At 57.6% G+C, this 20,408-nt stretch overlaps 5 protein-coding genes across 5 annotated transcripts; 3 read left to right on the top strand and 2 right to left on the bottom strand.

Moving 5' to 3' along the window:
• Window positions 1–2,387: 2,387 nt before the first annotated feature.
• On the bottom strand, window positions 2,388–5,128 carry CONPUDRAFT_102108 (mitochondrial distribution and morphology protein family 31 32). Its single transcript, XM_007768951.1, has 8 exons — window positions 4,869–5,128; window positions 4,755–4,807; window positions 4,210–4,659; window positions 3,809–4,137; window positions 3,070–3,755; window positions 2,925–2,997; window positions 2,820–2,858; window positions 2,388–2,747 (listed from the first exon to the last, which is right to left on the bottom strand). The coding sequence occupies exons 1-8, from the start codon at window positions 5,042–5,044 to the stop codon at window positions 2,538–2,540; spliced, it is 2,016 nt and encodes a 671-aa protein (XP_007767141.1). The 5' UTR covers window positions 5,045–5,128; the 3' UTR covers window positions 2,388–2,537.
• A 594-nt stretch (window positions 5,129–5,722) lies between these two features.
• Window positions 5,723–7,501, top strand: CONPUDRAFT_136409 (S-adenosyl-L-methionine-dependent methyltransferase; the record flags this gene model as incomplete). Its single annotated transcript, XM_007768950.1, has 10 exons — window positions 5,723–5,768; window positions 5,818–6,000; window positions 6,064–6,232; window positions 6,280–6,311; window positions 6,362–6,460; window positions 6,516–6,562; window positions 6,621–6,645; window positions 6,704–6,907; window positions 7,019–7,260; window positions 7,332–7,501. Coding segments are annotated over 10 exons (1,087 nt in total), but the record flags the coding sequence as incomplete, so codon positions are not given.
• Window positions 7,502–7,631: 130 nt separating this feature from the next.
• Window positions 7,632–13,056, top strand: CONPUDRAFT_102106 (uncharacterized protein). Its single transcript, XM_007768949.1, has 6 exons — window positions 7,632–7,709; window positions 7,771–8,129; window positions 8,182–8,662; window positions 8,725–9,135; window positions 9,191–9,699; window positions 9,760–13,056. The coding sequence occupies exons 1-5, from the start codon at window positions 7,691–7,693 to the stop codon at window positions 9,697–9,699; spliced, it is 1,779 nt and encodes a 592-aa protein (XP_007767139.1). The 5' UTR covers window positions 7,632–7,690; the 3' UTR covers window positions 9,760–13,056.
• A 1,687-nt stretch (window positions 13,057–14,743) lies between these two features.
• Window positions 14,744–18,107, top strand: CONPUDRAFT_136405 (uncharacterized protein). Its single transcript, XM_007768948.1, has 14 exons — window positions 14,744–14,897; window positions 14,954–15,140; window positions 15,193–15,585; window positions 15,658–15,900; window positions 15,982–16,034; window positions 16,103–16,373; window positions 16,435–16,506; window positions 16,581–16,697; window positions 16,754–16,779; window positions 16,830–17,352; window positions 17,417–17,544; window positions 17,602–17,781; window positions 17,842–17,919; window positions 17,976–18,107. The coding sequence occupies exons 1-14, from the start codon at window positions 14,830–14,832 to the stop codon at window positions 18,007–18,009; spliced, it is 2,373 nt and encodes a 790-aa protein (XP_007767138.1). The 5' UTR covers window positions 14,744–14,829; the 3' UTR covers window positions 18,010–18,107.
• CONPUDRAFT_121880 (cytochrome P450) lies at window positions 18,034–20,385 on the bottom strand. Its single transcript, XM_007768947.1, has 12 exons — window positions 20,183–20,385; window positions 20,021–20,128; window positions 19,827–19,955; window positions 19,615–19,777; window positions 19,479–19,562; window positions 19,330–19,426; window positions 19,154–19,280; window positions 18,987–19,088; window positions 18,919–18,930; window positions 18,687–18,861; window positions 18,384–18,627; window positions 18,034–18,321 (listed from the first exon to the last, which is right to left on the bottom strand). Exons 1-12 carry the CDS (start codon window positions 20,261–20,263, stop codon window positions 18,150–18,152), a joined length of 1,494 nt encoding a protein of 497 aa, XP_007767137.1. The 5' UTR covers window positions 20,264–20,385; the 3' UTR covers window positions 18,034–18,149.
• Between the last annotated feature and the right edge of the window lie 23 nt (window positions 20,386–20,408).

Below are 20,408 nucleotides of genomic sequence, written 5' to 3'. Positions count from 1 at the left end.
TTGTTGTGTAGACAAACGCGTATAGTGCAGTGATGATCCTTCCGTGGCAACTAAAGTGACATAGCGTCCTTCGGGTCCAGGTGTGCCCACTAGGGCCTTGATGTTCCTGGATCCTTGAAAGGAGACAGGTATAACGAAGAAGTTTTGCAAACTTACGGTCTTCACGGTCCGTTTGCCATCACGGCCCGCTCACCACGTCACTCCCTATTGACAGGTCAACTATGTTCGTGTGCCTCTCACAGCCGCTCACCCATCATTTAGAGAATCAATCGTGCCTCGCTATATAAGTACTAATGAGTTCCAATGACATGTCATCTTCTCCATTCCTCGTCTTTTTCTTATCACGATCAACTCTCTGCCCCTCGGTGTGCTCCAAAAGGAGACTACCTATAGTGCTGGTGACAGAGTATCCTTTGTGTCGAACGCGCTGTTGAAAAAAGCTTTTGATCTTCAGTATGCACGTCGGTGTCAGGACCTATTGCTGTCCCCCCCTGTATATTTATCCTGCCGGTATGTATGTGATACAGAAGGTCGAACAATTTACATGGGTTTTGGAGTGTTTTCGACAATTCACTAAAAGGATTATAAAAATATTACTAACTTTCATAATGTACCCGTAGGAGTTTACGATAAAAAGGATTGGCTGCATGGTTGTCTATTATGATCAATAGGCTATGATGATTTTGGCATACTATACATGGTTTTGCCGTCAATCAACGGAGTGGGTATGCATCTGTAAAAGTATCCCGGGTCCCCGTTCGAGGTTTTGCTCGATCTTTGCTCGCGGCCGGGCTTGTGGAGAGTACGCCTCTGAGCGCTGAAAAGGAACAAATTCGAATGTCAGATGCCTAAATTACAAAGCGGTAATAGTGTCTCTTTGGCCTTTGGATCCAGGTATGCCCGTCAGGGCCTTGATTTATCAGAGAGTTATGGGTTTGAGGACCCATTTGGGTGAGGACCAACTCGGGAGTAGCCCCTTTGTATGGGTTATCAGGGGTATGGGTTACTGCGCTTAGCTAGAACGTGAGAACCTTTGGCTTCAAGCGGCTGTTCGGCTCGTTCGGCTCAATCGCACCCTTACTCAGAGCTCTTCAAGACTTACCAGGCATCCTCATTCTTATGGCTGAGTTCTTGCACAAGCAGCCTTCAACAGCCTACTATCGAATCATGGACTGGAAGCCGAACGTACATCCGCGATGGTAAGCAGCAGACATGTTTCTTCACATGAACACAACATCACACTGATTAGAGCACAGTATCCATGTTTTCTACATTGACTATCACAGGCGTCGACATCCCAAACGCCATAACATTAGCTAGGACCGAGGACTTTCCGGCTCACCAGTTCGCTTACCAGGAGGGTGTATATCACAGCAAACCGACCTAGCAATCATCCTGGTTTCCCCAGAACGCTGGTCACTTGTCTCTCAGGCTTACAGAGCGCATCTCTGGAGGCAGATCCGCCGTTGTCTACGCTGCGGAGGTACTCCCTGGCAACACCAACGCCGGCGACGGTGGCGTCGCTAAGTTTTGACTCGCTCCCGAACCGGATCCGTGCGTCAAGGTCGCGCGGTTCAATCGATGTCGCACACTCGCGCGAGAAGCCTGGGGATACGACAAGTCGCGCCGCCGCGCCCGCGGGCACGATGCGTGGCAGTACGACCAGCTTCCTCCCGACGAGAAGCTCCAGGGCATCATAGCGCCCCGCTTTTACGGGGTTTTCACCGCCGAATTGCTTCCTGGGCAATTTTCTCCTTGGTCCGCTGAAGACTTCAACTTCGAGACTGCCTAGGACGAGGATCCGTCTGACAGTGAGGACGAGATGTCGGATGAGTTTCTGTCGGACGACAAAACGATGCACGCAGAGCAACTCTGGTATGACCACGGTCCGGGGGGAAGAGAGCAGTTAAAATGGTGCCGTTGGCGCCCGGATCCCGTAGCGCCGGTCTTGGCTGTCATGGTCATGTCGCGTGGGGGACCGACCTATACGTTCGAGGACCACATGTATCCAGCGACGCAGTACATTGTAATCAGCATAATACAAGTGTTTTCATTCCTAACCCGGCTTGCCCAGAGACGACGTCCGTGCGATTCTCGATGACCTGTCTCTGGCATCCCTCGTCCGGCGTCAACGCTGCCCTGCGAACGCCACAAGTGCACGCACAAGTGGAACGTCATCGATTTTTCTAGAGCTTGCGTCGACGGCTACGGTCCGGAGAAACCGCATACAGACGAATGGCACGCGAAGCAGATGGTCCATAATATACAGAATTGCAGTTACCCAGAGACGGACACCTTTTTTTACCGGTGATACAAAGGGATAGCAGGCGTTGGTGCTCAAGCATCTGAGCGTGTAACTTACTCTCAGCCGTGCAAAATGGTGATGTGTTGTGAGCCCACACAATACAGTAAGTAAGTAGCACAAATCGACACAAGTATCTCACCCCACAGCCAACCTCGCGCGTGCACCCTGATATCACTCAAAATATCCTCCACCCTTACCCTCACTCCCAAGCACAAGCGCCCAAGCCCTAAGTCTAAGGCCCCGGCACAACCCCCTGCACCTCCCACTGCTGCGCCGCGCTCGCCGCATACGCCTCGCGCAGCTGGCTCGTCATCGGATCAACGAGGTTCCGAAGCGCCGCGAGCATCGCGCTCGCGGTCATCTGCAGGCTCCACACGCCGACGGCCTTGACGCGCCGGTTCATGTTCGCCTGCGTGACGTGGTACGCGAGCGCGTCGTATGTCTGCGGGGAGGGTGAGTCAGATGAGGTGGAGGAGGAAGAGGAAGGGAGGGGAGGGAGGGATGTGCAATGTACCTTGAGTGCGATCTCGTCCATGAGACCCGTTTCCCACATCTGCATCATCGCAATATCGTTAGTCTCCGCGTCTCCGAGAGCAAGACAGGAAAAGCGGGAACACACCGTCCAAGCACCGTCAAAGTCGCCTAAGTCCTTCGCGATCTGGCAATGTATGGGCACGAGCGTGTGGTGGGCACTATTGGTGAAAAACGCACGCGCACAAACAATCGTGAGCGGCAAGCGGAGACGACGTAGAGACGCAACGCACTTCATGAACGCAACAATCGGCCTGATCAGCGCGCTGTTCACGTACGACATCTCCCGCGGGAACAGCGGCAGCGCCGCCTTCAGATCTCTAAACCTCAGATCCACATCAATCACCACCCGCCTCCGCCCCGTCGCTAGTCCCGGCGCTGGCCCCGGCGCGGAAACGCCCTCCGCTACGACACGTCCATCTCCATCCCCAAGGCCTACAACGACAACACCACCACCCTCGGTCCCAGTCCCGGCCCCCGCCTCAGCTTCCGCATGCCCCATCACCCCCCGCTCCCCCGCCCTCGGCGGCGCACTCAACGGCGGCTTCGCCAGCGCCCGCTGCCCCGGAATCCGTCCGTCCTTATCCACACCCCCAAACCCCAGCAGCGCCTCGGACGCGCTCGTCCCCGCCGCAGACGCCTTCGCCGCCGCGACCGATATCGCGTCCGCGAGCTCGCCCAGAATCGCGTTGAACGCCGAGTCGTCCTCGTCCTCGTCGTAGTCGTCGTAGTCATAGTTGTCTGCGTCGCGGGAGGAAGAGGATGAGAGCAGCGGGGCGGGGGCGCTGTCGCGCCGGGGGAACTTGATGTCGAGCACGCCGTCGACTTTGCCTGACGTGAGCCATGAAAGCGGGCCGTCGGGCTCGGTGGTGGAGTTTTGCATGTGGTCGATGTTGACGCCGTCGATCCGGATACGGGTCTGCCGATGTCAATTCCGATCAGCTCCATAAAAAGAGGAATATGAAAACGCACCATCCTCGCCCACTTCCCGTCCCTCAAATCCCGCTCCGTCGTCCGCCCAATATTCTGCGGCTTGTGCAGGCTAAACAGGCAATTATCAAACTGCCCAACCACGTTCTCCGCCCTCAGAAAGTCGTAGAACAGCCACTGCTTGCGGAAGCGCCGGATGTCCGCGCGGAAGATGGACGCAGTGTATGGCCGGAAGCCGCCCGGCTGGTACACCGTGACGAGCACATCCTCGAGCGCGAGCGACGCGAGCTCGAAGTCGCCCGGCTGCGGCGCGTGGCGGTACGCCGCTGGCTCGGGCGGGTTGTCTGGGTCCCAGAACACGGAGCGGCGGTCTGCAGGACGCCGGCGCCAAGTTAGCAAATTGGCATAACGTAGATGGATGCAAGCGGATGGAAAAAACGCACCGAGCACCCCGCGCACGCCCTTGATCACCGCGTCCTCGATGAGCCCTTTGCCATCGAACCATCTCCCGAGCGACAGCGTCACGTCGATCGAATCCACATTCAGATCAAACATCGAATAGTTCTCGTCCTCTTCCTCACACCCCGTCGTCGGCCGCCGATGGCCATCCTCGTCATCCTCCCCATCCCCGCTATAATTGTACGCAGGATGCGCGCTGACATCATAACCCACCGCCGCACGGTGCCCGCTCGCGGCCGGCGTGATCCCCCACTCGCCAACACCCGCCATAGGCGGCGGAGGCAGGGCGCGGAGGCGGAGGGGTCGGCGGGAGATGTAGACGTTGCGGAAGGAGATGCGGGAGTCTTTCCATTTGGGCACGACGGCGGACTCGAAGATGATGGTGATGCCGGTCTCGCTGGTGAGGTAGTTGCTTATCGAGCGTGCGACGTATTCTGTCGATTAGGTTTGAGCATTGAGTCCGAGAGGGGGAGATAAAACGGATGGGAGGGGGGAAGGAGGGAGGGGAAAGGAGGGGGTAAATGCTCACCTTGCAAGCGTAGGCTGTTTGCGGTTGCGAATATGACTGAGAAGAATGTCGTTCTGCAAGGCTGCGAGTGAGCACTAGGCCACGGATGTATGAAAGGAGGTAGGGAGGACGCACGTTCCGACAAATATCCACAGGGTCTGGCTCATAAGGAACCAGGTAATGAAAGCGGATATATCGTCTGCGTTGAACTTTCGAAACGAGCGGATGGTGAACCACTTCCAACGGATGCGGAGGCGTGCCCAGAAGCCTGTTGCTACGCGGAGGAGGTCGTCTCTTGTCGGCCGGTGCATGTGTGAGAGGGAGGAGGCGAGACGGCGGTATAAGCGAGGGTAGTTGTCGTAGTTGAGTGGTGGTGGCGCATCGTCAGGTCTCGCTGGTGGTTCTGGTTGTGCAGGAGCGGTAGATGGAGCATGGTCTTTGTCTGGGGGTCGAGTACCCAATTTTTCTTCGTTTTGAGAGCCAGGAGATGCGGAATTGGTGTCGGTGTGTTTATAGCGTGTGTGGTAGACACCAAAAGCAAGAAGGCATCTTCTTCTATGCTCTACAAGAAGAGTATACCCCGTGACACCCTCTTTGGGTGCTGGTTGCGAGTGAAAAGGTGACTGTTGCTGCCTGAAAAACGAGCGTATTGCGCTGTAGCGATCGACGGTGTGCTTCTGCACGCCCGCACTAGTGTGTAGATATACATTTCCCCCGCCGCGAGTTGCTGTGCGCGCAGCAAGAGAGCGTAGGGCGAGGGGGTGGGGGATGGGCATGGTGGGGAGCAGCGTGCGTTCTTTGTTTCTTTGCAAACTCAGGGGTGTCGTCATATGGCCAATGTTCTCACGATTGTCTTATAGATCCCGATCGTCCCCTCGCGTCCGATCGCGTCCCGAGCTTCCATCGACCGTGGTCTCCGTCGGGAGGTCCATCAAGAATGCCCAGTCAAGTTCGCATCGTTGCTCTCTCTTTTTCTTTTCTGCGTCGACCATGCCTTCATCTCTAGAACAATATGCCTACAACCTCCTCGACAAGGTGAACTCCAAGTTTGCAGAGATTAAAAGATAAAGCTGACAACGAACAGGGCGTTATACCAGACTTCATTGTTCGCATCGCCATTCGCGCCCTTCTCCGTCAACGTCTTCGCGAAATAGACAGTGGCTCCTTTGAAGCCAGCCATGCCGCCAAGATGAAGTGGATAGAAGACGTGCGCGCTCGCAAGACCGTCGCAGAGCAGACGGACAAGGCCAACGAGCAACACTATGAAGTCAGTCGCGCGCTCATGTTTCTCCGAGTCTGTTCGTCGCGTCTCTAACGCGTATGAATCTAGGTTTCCACAGAATTTATTCTCTCGTGCCTTGGACCATATGCCAAGTACTCCTCGTGTCTATATCCCACTGGCAAGGAGACCCTTGCCGAGGCTGAGGTCCTCATGCTGAACAGCTACTGCGAGAAAGCACAGCTAGTTGACGGTCTTGATATCCTTGACCTTGGCTGTGGTGAGCTTCCCATCTTCTCTGTCTTGAAGAGGCCTAACAACGCTTAGGATGGGGCAGCCTGTCGCTCTTCCTCGCCGAAGTATATCCTTGCTGTCTCCTTCGGCCTTCCTGTTCTAACTTCTCTCGCAGAGATACCCCAAGTCCAGAATAACAGGTCTCTCGAACTCGAGTACCCAGAAGGCATATATTGATGCAACCGCGAAGGAGAAAGGATTGACGAATGTCACAGTACGCATATGTGTCTAGCTTATGCCTCATCTCAGTTGAGCAAAAGCTCGAATAGATCATCACGGCAGACGTGAACTACTACAATTTCGACGAAAACACACGGTACATACCTCACGCATATACTGAGTAACAACACCTCTGACATCTCTCCCCGAACCAGCTTCGACCGCATCCTATCCATCGAGGTACACCCACCAACACGCCTCACCGTCCCCCCCTAACCCAGCTCACATCGCCCCACAGATGTTCGAGCACATGAAGAACTACCATGCCCTCCTCTGCAAAGTCGCGTCGTGGCTCAAGCCCCACAGCACCGCGCACGGCGACTCCCTCCTCTTCGTGCACATCTTCTGCCACCGCACCACGCCGTACCACTTCGTCGACGACAACGGCTGGATGGCGCAGACGTTCTTCTCGGGCGGGACGATGCCGTCCCACGATCTCTTTGTGCGTCCCTCCCTGCCTCTTTCCTCCCTTCCGCCCATCTAATCTCTCTCTCTCTCCTTTCACTCACATAACTGTAACACCAACTCTAAACACACGCACGCGGGCGGACAGACCTACTTCCAAGACGACCTCACCCTCCTCCGGAGCTGGTACCTCTCCGGTGCACACTACTCGCGCACGCTCGAAGACTGGCTCCGCAAGCAAGACGCGCACGGCGCGCGCGGGCTCGCCGAGCTCGAGCGGGACGCGGACAAGAAAGGCGTGCCGCGCGCGGAGGGAAGGAAGGCGTTCTACCGGTTCCGCGTGTTTTATATGGCGTGCTCGGAGCTGTTTGCGTTTAATGGTGGACAGGAGTGCGTTTCTCCTCCCCTCTCCTTCCCTTCCTCGTTGTGGTTCTTGGTTGCTGAATCGTGCTCACGCATAGATGGGGTGTCGGGCATTACCTCTTCAAGCCCAAGCACTAGTGGACGCTGATTTGAAGTGGCCATAAGCTCGCACTCTGAGTCTATCCCTTCCAGTTCCAGAGCACATCCATTACGGTGTTAGCACGGTATCTAGATAAATATATGTACATCTTGTGCACCTAATTCCGCGTGATAGCAGTAGCAACATGGCGAAGGATTCGCGAGAGGTATACGGCACCGAGACAAGCTCGAGGGCTGGAATGAACTTGTTCCAAAAATCACCGCGCCGGGTCAGCCCGTCTGACCGGCTGGTTAGGAGCCTACTCCCTAACTCGACTCGCTTAGCACTGTTTCATCGTCGACTGCTCTACTCTTCACCATGCTTGGAGCCAACACAAGCGAGTCTCTTTGCGTTTTATTAGTCTTTTTCTACACTGACCCGCTCGTATCCCCTTCTAGATGTCAATTGGGATCAGCACGTCTTCAGCGATGCTTTCAACCGCGACTGCGACGCGCAGTCCAAGCGTCTTTCCTCCAGCCCCGCTGGTTCCGAACCCTATGAGCATCTGAAGCTCTGGGAGAGCGACGATACCCCCAGTTTGTCCTCGGTCAGCGTTCCCAAAATCGAAGCGCATCTCTACTTTCACGGCCTCCGCGGCAACAGAAAGCCTGGGCCAAAGCTGGTCTACCGGACGTCGACGGACGTCTTCTTGTCACCGTCCGGGCCGTCGCAAGACCTCCGTTTGATGCAGCTCCTCACCGTCCACGAGCACGCCAAACTCGGCCAGAACAAGCTCTGGGCTACAGTCCGCGATGAGGTTCGTGATCTTCTCGAAGCGTAGCAATCTGCGAACGAACATTCGTTCCAAGGCGGTTGAACTCCTCGACGGTAAAGGCATCAAGCACACCTCCGTCGACCTCGTCCGCTTCCGTTGGGAGGAGAAGACCGAGGATGGTCGCGGCAAGACCGTTACCAGTTCCGTTACCATCTGGATCGGTGTCCTTTCCGACAGCACGAACGGCGACGCCGCTTTCGACTCTGCTCAGGACATCATCAGGCTCCTCAGGGGGCACGGCATTTGCGATGTCGAAGTTGCTTATCGCGAGTCGGGGTCTCATCCTCTCGTTGGTCCCGCCCTATATGCCCCGGTCAGCAATGTCCACCCGCTCAAGAGCGTCGTCGATTGGGTCACGACTGCTCTCAGCCTGCCCATCGCTGGGTTGAAGACGCTCCACATGCAGGGCACCTTGGGTTTCTACTTCAAGATCGGCGAGGATCTCTATGGCGTCACTGCACGCCACGTGTTGTTCCCCGACAGCGAAGGCAACGACAACTACGTCTTCGATACCTGTACACCTGTTTCCTCTGTCTCCTTCCAGAAGACGAGCGGATTTCTGACTACACCTGCATAGCCACTCCCAAGAAGAAAGTCGTCCTCATGGGCAACAAAGCATTCGACGACCTTCTCGCGTCCATTCAGGCCCTTATCGGCACGCTGAACAACACCGTCGTCGTCTTGGAGAAGAGCGTCACCAGGCACACGGCGAGGGCGCAGGGCGGCAACCCACAGGCGGCGGCGGAATTGGCCAAGTTCCAACAGCGACTGGACGACACGAAGGCGACGATCGTCGAGCTCAGGGGCTTCTTCGCGACGTTAAAGAAGGACTGGTCGGATGTCGACAATCGCGTCATTGGACAGGTCGTCTGGTCCCCGCCCATCACCGGCCTCATCGCCCCTCACGGCTACACACGCGACGTCTGCGTAATCAAGTTGGACAAGCAGAAGTTCTTGCCGAACTTTAGGGGCAACGTGGTCGACCTTGGTACGTGCTGAGCTGTTTTGACTAAATGTGCGCAATCTAACTGTTTATCTTCTAGGCACAGAGATCGAGTCCGGGAAATTCATGAATCTCGTCTACCCTCGGTACGATGTGCCCTCCAAGTTTGACTACCCCGAGGACCGCCTCTATCTCCTCGAAGTCATTCTCGACGCCGCCAAGATCAAGGAGCCGAACAGCCAGGATCTCAAGGGCGACCCTACGCGATTCGTCTTCAAGCGCGGCCACACCACGTTCACTACCGTCGGTCGTCTGAACGGGTTCGAGTCCCATGAGCGTCGCTACGGCCTCCTCGGCAGCTTCGACTCGGTCGAGGCGGCGGTGTACCCGTACGACAACAATTCGGGTCCGTTCTCTCGGGGCGGCGACTCTGGCGCTGTCATCGTCGGTGTCAACAACGACTTCGTCGCCCAGCTCACTGGCGGTGCTGGCGCGACCGACTCGTCCGACATCACCTACGGTACCCCCATGGAGTGGCTCTGGAACAACGTCATCAAGCAGGAGTTCCCCAACGCCGTCCTCTTCTTCGAGGCTCCCGCCGGTTACTAGGTTCGTCACTTTCTCTTTCGTTTCCATCGTTACTTTGCGACTGACAACGTCCACGTCCAGGCCCTTGCGAGACGCTCTCGCGCCTGGTTTTTCTTCTTCAACAACAACAACTTCTCGACGCTCTCCTCTCCCCCACGCTCATTGTATCCTGCGACTCATTCTCGTTTCTTGGTCTCCAGTTTTTGTTTCGGTTGGGTTATCGGCGCAGACAGGTGCTAAGTTGATCTCATATTGATCAGGGCAAAACAGTAATATGTACCTAGTGTAAGCAGCGCCGTAAGCCCCAAGTCTCTGTCTATGATGTAGGGGGGTGTAGGCGTTCCAGTGTTCCATAGTCCCGTCTCCGGTCCTTCAGCGTCAATTCATCCAGCACCCAGCACCCAGCACCCAGCCTGAGCCAGCACTCGTATTAACTCGGCCAACCAGACTCGTCTAATCCGACACCGACCCGCCACCGCCAGCAGCACAGCTCACCCACGCCTCCCGCACACTCTCCAGCTCCCGCGTCCACTCCTTGTAGTCCGCCGCGAGCCGCGCGAACTCGTCCGGGTCCAGCAGACCCATCCCGCTGCCCATTCCATTCCCATTCCCATTGCCGTTGCCGTTGCCGTTGCCGCTGCCGCTGCCCAATACATTTTCTGCGCCGACACCAAAGCCCCTATTCCCCGCGCGGTCGGTGCCAGCGGAATCCGATGACTCGTCGTCGAACTCGCCGCTGTCGAGTGCGGCGCGCAGCGCGCGGTTCTGCCCGACCACCTGCGAGAACGTGTCGATGTACGCGCCGTACGAGGCCTCGTACCGCGCGCGGAGGGCCACGGGGTCCGCGGGGAGCGGCTCGGTCGGCGGGCGCGGGCGCTGTGTTGAAGGCGAGGGAGAGTGGGTGTGCGAATGCGAATGCGCGGTCGGAGCGCCCGGGGCCGCGTTGGAGGCCGCGTTGGGGTGCGCGTGCGTTCGCTGTGCGGGCTTGCGCTCCCGGTCCCGGTCCCGGTCGCGCTCCTGCTCGCGCGCAGGCCGACTGGGAGCGGCGGTCGCGGGCTCGCGTTTCTTCGAGGCCGTGAGCCGGATCTCGCCCTCGTCTTCCTCGCTGCTCGATGTATATATGGGCGAGCGCCGACGCGGTTTCGGCTTCTCCTTCTCCTTCTCCTTCTCCTTCTCCCTCTCCCTCTCCCTTTCTCGCTCTCGCCCGCGATCCCGATCTCGGTCCCGCTCGCCATCCCGCTCGCGCGCAAGCGGAGTCGACGAAGCCGATACCTTCCTCCCCGCATCCCTCTCCCTCTCCCTTTCCTTCTCTCTATCTCGCCTCTCGCGCTCACGCTCGCGATCCCGCTCTCGCTCCTGCGTCGGAGTCGAAGTCGAAGTTGCCGACGACTGCGGCTGCTTCCTAATTTTGGGCAGCTGCGCCGCCGGGAGCGTGTTCATGTTCACGCCCAAGCTCTGCACAGGCTTGCTCGGCAGCGGATGGTCCTTCCTCGCTGCTGCTGCCGCCGCCGCCGCCGCCGCCGCCGTAGCTGCCGTAGCTGCCGACCCTGACCCGTTCGTGGTAGTCGTCGTCGCCGACGTCTCGTTCGACCCAGAGCCCGAGCCCGAGCCAGAAACAGAGCGAGAGGCTGACCCTGATCCCGACGCAGACGCATCATTGGACGCAGAAGACGCCGACACCGACGCGGAAATACCAGGTGCCTCAGGCCTCCGCTTCTTCGACGCCGCCTGCGACGGCGGTGGCGGCTCGTCGTCTTCCTCAATCATCCCCTCTTCCACCTCTGTCGCGCGCCGCTGCTTCCTTGGAGGCGGAGGCGGTGACGCCTCGTCGACGAGGCGGTCCTCCTTGTCCCGTTTCTTACTCCTCTCGGGGTCTCGATCTCGGTCCCGATCCCGCTCCCGCTGTTGCTCCAGGCGTCGTTTCTTGGGTGGCGACTGGTCTTCGTCGATGAGGCCCTCCTCTCTGTCCCTGTCTCTTCCTCGGTCTCTGTTATCCCGGTCTTTGTCCCTTGCCCTCTCTCTATCGCGGTCGCGGTCCCTGTCTCTGTCTCTGTCTCTGTCCCGGACCCGGTCACGATGATCCCGGTCTCTATCGCGCTCTTTATCGCGTCCGCGCTCGCGGTCACGTTCCCTATCCTTCTCGCGCGGCTCCTCTCGGCGCTTCTTCGGGGGCGACTCGTGTTCGTCAATCACACCCTCCTCCCGATCCCGGTCTCTGTCTCGGTCGCGGGCAACAAGCTTGCGCTTGAGACCTGCCCTATCCCCGTCCCGTTCCCTGTCTCTGTCTCTTTCCCTTTCGTGTTCGCGGTCCGAGTACGCGTCGTCTGCAGGACGCTGCTGCTTGGCTGCCTTCCCGAGCTTCGACGGCGCGCTCGCCGACGCATGCATCCCCTGCGAAGAGCTCCCGGGCTTCTTCTCACCAGCACCCCCGCTATATGACGACGATGCTGTCACCGACGACGCCGGCGGAGGTGGTTTCGGCGGCAGCGAGGCGTAGCCTGCCGGCTTTCCCTGGCCTTGGCCTTGCGGATCAGCTCTGCGGTGCGCCGGAGACGATGACGACGACGGCGGAAGCTCTCCGGGCGACGCTCTCGGTGAGCCCTTCGCATTCACGGCCTTGAACCCCGACCCGGGCAGCCTTCGCTTCGCACCACCCGTGCTGCCCGCCGCGGACCCGCCGGCGCTCGACGCTGGGCTCGCAGCACGCGCGTTGGCATTGGCATTGGCAGTGGCAGTTGCAGCTGCAGGCGCAGCAGCGCGTTCGGGGACACCTTCCTCGCGCTTGATCGACGACACGCGCGCGGGCGCCGCTGACGCCGCCGCGGCAGCACGGGAGGAGGAAGAGTGGGAGCTCTCGTCTTTCATCTGTATGTCCCCGGCGTCCGCGGCCCGCGCGGCGCGGGCTTTCGCCGCTTTTTCCTTCACTTCCTTGGACATCAGCGGGCGCTTGGGCTCTGCCGAGGTGGAAGCGAGGCCACCTTTGGTGCTCGAGGTTGATGTGGACGCGGCTATGCCCGGTGCCGCTGGGGTGTTAGCCGATGCGGAGGAGGACGAAGAGGAGGCGGGGAGAACGGGGCCGGTGTTGCGGAAGCGCATGTGGTCCCAGACGGGGTCGTCTTCGGGGATCTTGAGGTCGTGTAGAGCGCGCCGGGCGTGGCGTGCCATCGTCGTGCGCTCGCCCTCTGTTAGCTTTGGCCAGTCGTATGGGCGGACGTCGGCCCAGGAGGCGGTCTTGAGCTGCCATGGCGCGTTGGCTTTGTTCTCGCCTTTCTTGGCGGGTACTTGTTCGCCCACCTATAGTACATTATTCATTAGTATGATGTTTTAGCATGGGTATATGCGTCGTTGGTAAAGTTAGGGCCAAAGGCCGATTTAAATGGGAGAAAACGAACCTCGTGTAAGAGTGTGAGGAGGTCCGCACGCGTCGCTGCATCAGCGGCGGTGCCTCCGACGAGCCGAATAACCTCGTCAGCAGGACGCGGGGACCGAACCGCGAGACAATGGATGAGGCGCTTGCGGACGCCAGGTCCCACGCGGCTGGAGGAGGCAGACGGGGCCGGTGAGGCCGTCCGTCCCTGTGACGTGCTCGGTACGCGCAGGGCCTCGCTCTGTACCTGGCTCTTCTTCAGGAACGCGCTCTGCAGCGGCAGCTTGCGCTTCATGCCCGCCTTGGCCGCCGTGCTGCTGCCCGTCTTGGACGAGGGCGCCTTGGAGTGGAGGAGCGGGTCGTCGATCATGATGGCGCGGCGCTCGGTGTGGGCTTTCTCCATGTCCTTTGTGCGGTCCTTGATCTTGCCGGTGACCTTTTCGTCGAGGGTGCGCTCGACGCGGAACTTGCCGATGACGTTGGCGTAGAGTTTGAGTGGGGCGGTTGGCTTGGACGCGGACGAGTTGCGGAGGTAGATCTCGTGCGCGGATTTCTCCTTGAGCGCGTTCATGGGGAAGAAGGCGTCGCCGATGTGGATGCCCTGACGATGCAGACGTTAGAACAGGATGTAAGAGGGGTGTATGCGGGGGACGCACGGGGCTGCTGCCAAACTCAAATTCGACCTGGGGCTGAGAGGCGAGGAGGGCATCGAGTGTCTCCTCTGACATACGGACGATCATGGCCTGCTTGGGCTTTGAGCTGCCAGGCTCCCCAGGCCTAGCCTGACTCTGGAGGGAGAGCGTCGCGTTCTCGGGGAGGGGCATGGTGAAGCGACAGTGAGACGTCTGTAGAAAGCTCGAGAGTTAGGGTGGAGGGGGGCGTGTAGGGCACGAGCCCGGGTCGGTGTCGAGCGTTACACCGTCGTCGCGCGTGCTGAGCTCCCTGCAGAGACTGTCCTGCTGGCTGCTGTGGACAGACCGAGGGGATGTTGGGGGAGCGAGCGAGCGATGGGCGTGTGCGGTGCCAGCGTCTCCTCATCCGCCCGTTGTCTCAGCCTCTCAGGGTCCATTTGTCCGTTCTCCGTCACCCGCGGACGTAGCACCGGCCCCAATTGTTCCTGCTCCTCTTCATTACTCCACCACAACTCGCTATTGTAGGCTCTTGTTTTCAGCAACAAAGGCTTGTTGTTTTCAAGATTGCCGTCTTGTGGATGCATTGTGTATACATGCATCCACAAGGCAACAGTGTTCTCTAAACTTTGTTTGACTTGACTTGATGCCCTTCTCACCCTAACGTAAAGCGCTGTTTACCAGTGGCACACCATTCCCTTAGAAGAAGAAGAGAAGCTAAGCCTTAGCGAGCGTTCTTTCGTGACACCAGAATGAAGGAAAATAAATGTCATGTTCAACGTTTCTCGACAGTTGACGCCCGTGCATCTGATCTGCTCAACCCGAAACATTCTGTGTGCGCCAGTCGGACCGGCTCGCATGCACGTTCGTTGGCTACCGCTCACATTCAGGGCCCTCGTCCCAAATCCTGCCGTCACCGTCCACCACCTCGACGCGCCCTCGTGCGCGTGGCAGCGACGCGTCCAGTGTGATTGGCTGCATGGCTGTCCGTCGTCCATCTTGTAAACACCGAAACATGGCTATCGATGCCTCTTCTGCTAGGTATGGCCCCTATCGCCACTTTCCTCGTGTTTCAAGCGACGGCTGTCTTGAAGGCAGACCGAAGCTCGAGGTTTAAAGCCTCACCAAATCATGTTCAGTTTTTCGTGAACAGCCATGCATTTCATCCCTTTACGAGTTCTGGTTCTTGCCGCTGGACTTACTGGTCTCACCCTCTGGCAAAGGTAGGTGGAACATCTTCACTCAATCTCTTCGTTTACACAACTGATGCTTCCACCAGGGAGCTCTACAAGGCAGAGCCCATCCTCAGCTGGTCATCGGTGCTTTGGACGCTCACCATCTGGACCGCCGCTGTGACCTTGGCTGTCAACACCGTCGGAAAGGAACTTTGGCCCTACGTGCGGTTCATCTGGCACTGCTTCATTCAGCCCGTCAAGGGTGCTGACCAGAGAGCGCGACTAGACCAGGTATGTCTCGTTCCCTCCCATTGTCCCGCACAAGCATGCTGATCTCTGGTAGTTCTACGAAGGACAAGCCCATGTCTACGACGCGACTCGCAACAGACTCCTCAGGGGACGAAACACAATGCTGAACCTCTGTGCGGGCCACCTCCGTACCATGCAGCAGACTGCGCCCAAGCAGCGTCTCGTCTGGGTGGACATCGGCGGAGGAACCGGCCACAACATCGAGCTCATGGATAAACACTTCCCCATCTCGTCCTTCGACGCCGTCTACCTCGTCGACCTGTGCGAGCCCCTCCTTCGCGTCGCGCGCGAGCGCTTCGCAAAGAAGGGCTGGAAAAACGTTCACGTGCTCTGCCAGGACGCGTCTGAGTTCTCGCTCCCCGAGTGGGCGGGCAGCGACCCCAAAGGGAGCGTGAGCTTCGTCACGATCAGCTACGCCCTCTCCATGGTGAGTCCTCCTCCTCCGCCTCTATCTCTCCCTTTCCACCCGGCGCTAACCTCGACGGTATTCGCGCGGCAGATACCGAACTTCTACACCCTCCTCGACCGGGTCGACCACGTCCTCTCGCCCGCGCACGGACTCGTCGGCGTCGTCGACTTCTACACATCGGGGAGGCAGCCGTCGCTGCACGAGCGCGCGATCGGCGGGGCGAGCCGCGAGTGCGGCTGGCTCAGCCGCTGGTTCTGGCAGATCTGGTTTGACTTCGACCATGTCTCGCTCTCGCCACACAGGAGGGACTATTTGGAGTACAAGTTCGGCACGGTGAGTGTTTTACAGCGCGGAGCGCGTATGTGCGTTTTGACTTTTGAGTGCTCGGCGCTGATGGCTTCACATTACACGTAGGTGAAGGCCTATAACGGGAGGAACCGTTTCGTGCTTCCGTTCATCGTCCGGATGTACGTTATCTTCCTCTTTCTCCGCCACGTATGCACCACCATCCGAGCTAAAGTCCTCCGTTACTTAGCCCATACTACATCTGGCTCGGCCGCTCGCGCTCATGCGACGTGTCCCGGTTCTGCCACGCGTTCGAGGTCGAGGGCGGCAACATGATCGGGAACTGCTCGCCTGTCCCGTTCACAGCCGTTAGCGCATCCCCCGCCGAGGAAAAGGAGATCCCGGCGCTCGAGATCGGCGAGCCGGTTATGGATCCAGAGGTTGGGGGGCGCACGGTGGGGCAGGCGACGATTGTTAATATCACGCCGCCGTTGAGCTCTTTCCACTATGGGATCGGGAAGGTGCGTGCTCTAGATTGGCGGTTACCCTGAGGTCTTGCGCTGAGCTAGTGACGGCTTCTAGCCGTGGCGTCTTCCATACTATGAGCAGCCTATTCACAAGGAGTTTAGAACGTTCATATACTCGTTTACATGGGTATGTGCTGTCTCTCCAAGGGTGCTCTTTGGAGACCGGAGACGATATATCTGATTGTCATTGACCGTGTGTAGGAGGACCCCATGGAAGATATGAAGTACCTCGAGCTCTCAAAAGACGACTCGATGCTCGTCATCACCTCTGCGGGCGACAATGCGCTGCACTATGCCATCGCTGCTCAGCCTAAGCGAGTAAGCAATTTCTAAGCCCCTATTTCTGCCGCAAAACACTCAACCACCCTGCGCAGATTCACTGCGTGGACATGAACCCGTGGTAAGCACCAATCCTCGCCTAGATGCTTGCAGCTCCCTCATCCCTTCTAGTCAAGGCCACCTCCTCGAGCTCAAGCTCGCCGCCCTCTCCGCTCTCTCGCACGATGACTTCTTCCAGCTCTTCGGCGCAGGCCGCCACCCCTCCTTCCGCGCGCTGCTCGACGCGCGCCTCGCGCCATTGCTCTCCTCCACCGCATACCAGTTCTGGCGTATCAACGAGCGCGCGTTCGACTCCGGCTTCTACCTGCAGGGCTACGCCGGCTGGGCCTTGCGCCTCGCGCAGCTCGTGTTCACGCTCGCGGGCGTGCGCGCGGACGCGGAGGCGCTGTGCAGCGCAGGCAGCGTCGCGGAGCAGGAGCGCATCTGGCGCGAGCGGCTGCGGCCGGTGCTGCTCAGCGCGCCGGTCGTCGCGGTCCTGAGGAGCCCGGTGTTTTGCTGGAACGCGCTGGGCGTGCCGCTGAACCAGCGGAGGATGTTGATGGAGGAGGGGAGCGTGTATGAGTTTGTGAGGGATACGTTCGATCCGTTGCCTGGGACGTGGTCGTTCAGGGATGACGCGTATTTCTATCCTTTGGTGAGCGTTTTTGAGGCGTGGTTAGTGGGTTGAGGTATCATTCATTGACTGTACTTTCTGATAGGCTTTGACGGGGCACTATACCCGCACGTCCTGCCCTGCGTATCTCACACCTTCAGGGTATGAGACGCTTCGGGCGAATAAGGGAGAGGCGATGGACGCTTTCCGTCTGCACACGGACTCGATCATCAAGTGAGCGATAACTCCAATATTACAGCGACGTATCATCTGACGGAGATGACCTCTCAGTGTCCTCCGCGGTCTAACGGACTCCTCGCTGACTCGAGCCGTGATCATGGACCACCTCGATTGGTTTGCGCCCGGCTCCAAGGACGTAGACGAAGAAGTCGCGGAGTTCCACAGGGTACTATCGTCCGGCGGCTTTGTGCTATGGCGCTCGGCAGCTCGTAAGCCCTGGTACGCTGAAGTGTACGTGTCCAAACCCGGTGTGTGAGCGACTTTGTGCTCATACAGCCCTGCTTTTTTCAGCTTTGAGCGCCAGGGATTTGTCGTTACACCCATCAGTGTCAGGAAGGGCCCCGAAGTTGCGCTTGATAGGGTCAACATGTGCGTCACTCCGTCGACCCTTGCATCTCTTCAGTTACTAACCCAGTCTATTGCAGGTACGCGTCGTTCTACCGGGCTGTGAAGGTCTAACCATTCATGTATTTTATCTTGTTCATTTGTACTATAAGGGTAGATAATTTTTGTTGTAAAGCCAGGCCTATAGACGTCTTCAATTTTCAAAGTATGTTATTACAGGCACCCACTGAGCTGGCAGGGATTTTCAGAGCAAGCTAATCCCTCCTCTTTCGCCACATCACCGTCGCCGTAGGATGCGGGGAGAGCGTTTCGGCGAAGGACAAGTCCTTTGGACGGACACCTTCATCCGCCAGTTTGATGTCGTAGTTGGTGACCACATGAGCTAGCATAGTCTTCAGCTCGTTGGCAGCGAAGAACCGGCCCGGGCTGTCGATCGGTCGCCTTCGTTCAGTTCTTATTCTGAGTAAATGAATTGTTCCGGCACTCACCAAGCATGTTTACCGTATCCAAAGTTGAGGAACGATGGGCTGGGTGTGACCATGTGGTGCTTCAGACCTTCCCCTTCTTCGTCCCGCATGTCGGCAAACCGGAATGGCTTGAACACCTCTGGGTCTTCGTAGATTTCGGGGTCGCGATGCACCGCCGACGAGGCCGAGAAAACAAATGTGCCCTTGGGGATCATGGTTCCGTCTGAAAAGGTGAAGTCCTTGGTTGCCTTGCGGCCTAGCAGCACTGATGCAGTCATCCTCAGTACCTGCAATCTACAAGACGGGGTGAACGATGATACGCACTCTGTCCGATGGTGTTGAGACGGGCTGACTCTTTCAGGAAGCTGTCGATCTTCCGCATTTTGACAAGAGCCGTCTTGGACCAGCCTTCGGTCTCGACTACGGCGTCGACTTCCTCACGAAGAGGCTTGATCCACGCCGGGTTCGCGGCAAGGTTGAAGAGGGCGTGTGTGAAGCTCTGAGAGCAGTGACCCGTCTTAGCTCATGATTCACGCTGGTCCCCAGTGCCACGTACCATGGAGGACGTCTGCAGATGCAGCAATAAGTTATTCATCCGCCACGAAGAACCAATGTATAACCCACATGGATGGCTGCAAAGTTGATCGTCAGCATGCGCATGGTGAGTTGCTTCACATTGCGTTGTCGGTTGTCGGATATGTCTATGAGCCACGAAAGAAAATCGTTCTTTAGAGGCAGATGGTCAAGGACACGATTAGAAGGAGAAATCGTCGTGATCAAGCTCCACTCACTGGCTTTCCGGCATAATCATTCCCTTCTTCCTCGATCCTTTTCAGGCGCTCCTCGGTTACAGGGCGGAGGTACAATATTGCTTCCTCGGCATCGGACTGAGACTTGGTCAGGTATCGAGCGACCAAGCTTTGTAGTACGATGAGAATGAGCTAAATCAAAGGATACCATCACTCACGGAGCCAGAAACCGAGGGAAGCATTTGATGATTACGCCTCCCTTCACAACATCAACGGTGTGGCGAGTCATAAGATTCTTGTACCCTGGCTCGCGACCTAACAGGGCATCAATCATCTGCGTCTTTGGTGTATCAAAATGAACACATACAAAGAGGCAGGCCGACAAATATGCGGTTGCTGGTGCGGCAGACAACCTGCATCATTGCTGGAAGAGCTGGTACCTCGAGCCAATCTGTAACGACCTCAGCCACATCTACTCAGTAAGCTTAGGAGGGTCTGCGTACCATCGCCTTTTAGTGGTATCTCATCCCGGAAACTCGCGGCTATCTCGTCATGAATGTCCGAGAACAGTACGCCGAGATTGCGGGTAAGCTGTGAGCGCACGACGGGGAGGTGGAAGGGATCGGCGCAGACGTCTGGGCCCAGAGTGTATTTGGCTTCAATGATCTGCACGAGTTCGTCAATGCAAGATGACTTATCAATAGCAGAAACCCACGTCGCTTGTCGCGTCGTCAAAACTGAGGACATCGTCCGAGGCCTTCCTGATGTCGTCAATGTGCTGGGGAGTACCAACAATCACGTTCCAGTGATGTAGCGAAGGGACTTTGAAAGGTCGGCCGTGAAACTTGGCCGTACATTTGACGTTCCACATTCGTGACTCTTCCTTCGATAGAACAAGAGTGAACTCACCTTGGTATACCCTTCCTTCACCAGCCTTCCTGCGTTGGTGTAAAATTCCAGGGATCCAGGCCAAGACCCAAGTAGCCCATACTGTCGCACAGAGGGTATGTGGTCAAGCTATATTTCACCAGTCAATCACTGGTTTCCTGCCACTTAGTGTAATGCACGCACCTTCGGATGCTGGGATGCTGTCCGAGAAACGAGGAAAACACACGCTGCTGCGACAAGAGCTAGGAGATAGTCGTCAAACATTACCCCAGGGATTGATCCTCGGCATGGTTCTCGCTGCGGACTTCAGTTTATCAACTCTATCATGAGACTGTCCCGTCGGAAGGAAGGCATTTTGGCGTGGTTAACTCGGAGAGAGTTTCCACATGACGATAGTCTTCCGAAGGAA

The sequence above is a fragment of the Coniophora puteana genome, assembly GCF_000271625.1.
Source record: "Coniophora puteana RWD-64-598 SS2 unplaced genomic scaffold CONPUscaffold_4, whole genome shotgun sequence".
Lineage (NCBI taxonomy): Eukaryota > Fungi > Basidiomycota > Agaricomycetes > Boletales > Coniophoraceae > Coniophora > Coniophora puteana.
This window is presented reverse-complemented; position numbering and strand designations above follow the sequence as displayed.